General features: G+C 35.1%; 1 protein-coding gene across 1 annotated transcript; it reads right to left on the bottom strand.

Annotated features, from left to right (window-relative positions):
* Positions 1–1,100: 1,100 nt before the first annotated feature.
* SARC_14536 (hypothetical protein) lies at positions 1,101–1,633 on the bottom strand (the record flags this gene model as incomplete). The annotated part of the gene is made up of 2 exons (XM_014291331.1): positions 1,101–1,212; positions 1,486–1,633. Coding segments are annotated over 2 exons (260 nt in total), but the record flags the coding sequence as incomplete, so codon positions are not given.
* Positions 1,634–2,291: the final 658 nt, after the last annotated feature.

Here is a 2,291-nt window from a genome sequence, read left to right as displayed (position 1 = left end):
ATAATATATAATATAATAATAATATATATATATATATATATATATATATATATATATATATATATATATATATATAAATATATATACATAATATATATATATATATATCGTTTGCCTGGATATATAACTTGGAGCCCTAAACCCTAAAACCTCTAACAACCATCAATGTTCACTCTGTGAAGAACACTCACACAATCAATAAACAAACAACAGACACGCAAGTAAGTTAGATGGTAAAAAATAAACGTTCACTAGTAAACGTTACCCTACGCAATCGGAGGGAGCAGAAGCCCAACCCAAGCAAACACATTGTCTACTGGATCTAAATCGTACACATGAACATTATTTTGAAACACAAGACGAACAAACAAGTATTGGCTGAGAAAATTGCTCTAAACGTTCAACGTCAACGTGCATATGTGAAACTCCCTACGCGACGAACATTGGCCTGCCTAGATGTCAGACTATAAACGTTCAACGTTACCATATAAACGGTTTCATAGACGTCAGGTCATATATATTCCAAGTGAGAATGAAAAAGTTAAAATATGAGCAAAGAAACTACTGGAAATCAGTTCTGAGCGCACAACGTTACCATACAAACGTTCAAATGGTTGTCAGGTTGTAAATATCCAATAATGTTTACCGTGAAACCGATACAAATCAAAAAAAAAAGTTGGCAACTTGCCAGAACACCAGTTTTAAACGTAAAACGTTTAAATACAGACATTCCATTCCGTCTCAAAACACCCAGGAAGATGCGTTGTGATGTAGAAACATATAGCTTTAAACGTACAGCTGTAACATGAAAACGTCTAAATGAGTCTCAAAATTAGAGTTACTTGTCTGGGCGATACGCTGTGTTGATAGAATTGATCGCTCCAAAAACACAACGTTACCAGAAAACGTACAATATCACCTCAAAAATACAGTCTACTTGCCTGCGTGATTGGTTGTGTTGTAGAAACAGATCACTCTAAACGTACAACATTACAACAAAAACGTATAATTCTACCCCAAAAAGACTTGCCTGGATGATAGGGTGTGTTGTAGAAACAGATAGCTCTAAACGTACAACGTTACCACAAAAACGTAAAATATCACCTCAAAATAGAGTCTACTTGCCTGGATGATAGGTTGTGTTGTAGGAACAGATCGCTCTTCATGGCTTCGATCAGTGAGCCCAGCCGAATGCGTAGCATGTGGTCAAACCTGAGGGGAGAGGCAGATACAGGACAATTAACCAGGAGAAGTATGAGATGTACACAGTGTGGGTAATATATAGCGACACTTCGGAACTATAACTATACACGACAATGTAATGAGTGCATACAACACGGCGGGAGAAACGAGTGTTTTGATAATTATGGGTCACGCCCCCAACGAAAAGTTTCAAATAGAAGATAGTCTGCTATATATATATATATATATATATACATACATATACATATATTACAAAAATTAATACATCAGTCCTAAACATACAATTCCGGCATGCTCACAATAAACGGTGCCAGATAGGATATGATCTCTTGCTGCAACACGGCTTCCCTGAAGTCAGGACAGTGTTCGAATATTCCCTGTGTCAGCCGACTGGGGGCAATCGGCTCATTGATAATGAACTCACGCTCACCTGAGAACGGGTAGGAGTGTAATGAGGTGTGATGAGTTGCTGATAAGGCTGTGTGAATAGAGACGTGTGTTTGTATGGGTGTATGCAGCTGTGTATATGTATGTATACATATACACAGGTATACTTATATAAGGATGTATACATGTGATTATATGTCACGTTTGTATAGATATACATGTATACTGAGAGAATATACAAATACATATATCAACGCATATATTTGATATTTGTATAGGTGTGCGTAATGTGACTATGTACTTGTATACCCCTAAGATTGCATGTACCCATGCAGAATATGCATCTAACAACTGGTTGAATTCTCTGAAAAACAACCAACATATATTGACACATATGTATAGACAATATCGATATATACATATATATATATACGCCTACAAACTTATAAACACACACCATACAAACAAACATACATGAATACATACATACACATGCACACATAGATACATATATACCTACATACATACCTACTACACACACACATACATACATACATACACTTATAACATATACATACATACACACACACACACTCATATATATATATATATATATATATATATGCATATATGCATATATGCATATATGCATACATAAATACATATATACATACAAACAACCATACATGCATAGATACATA

This window comes from Sphaeroforma arctica, assembly GCF_001186125.1.
Source record: "Sphaeroforma arctica JP610 unplaced genomic scaffold supercont1.4743, whole genome shotgun sequence".
Classification (NCBI taxonomy): Eukaryota; class Ichthyosporea; order Ichthyophonida; genus Sphaeroforma; species Sphaeroforma arctica.
Note: the sequence above shows the minus strand (reverse complement) of the source record. Positions and strands in the feature narration are given on the sequence as shown.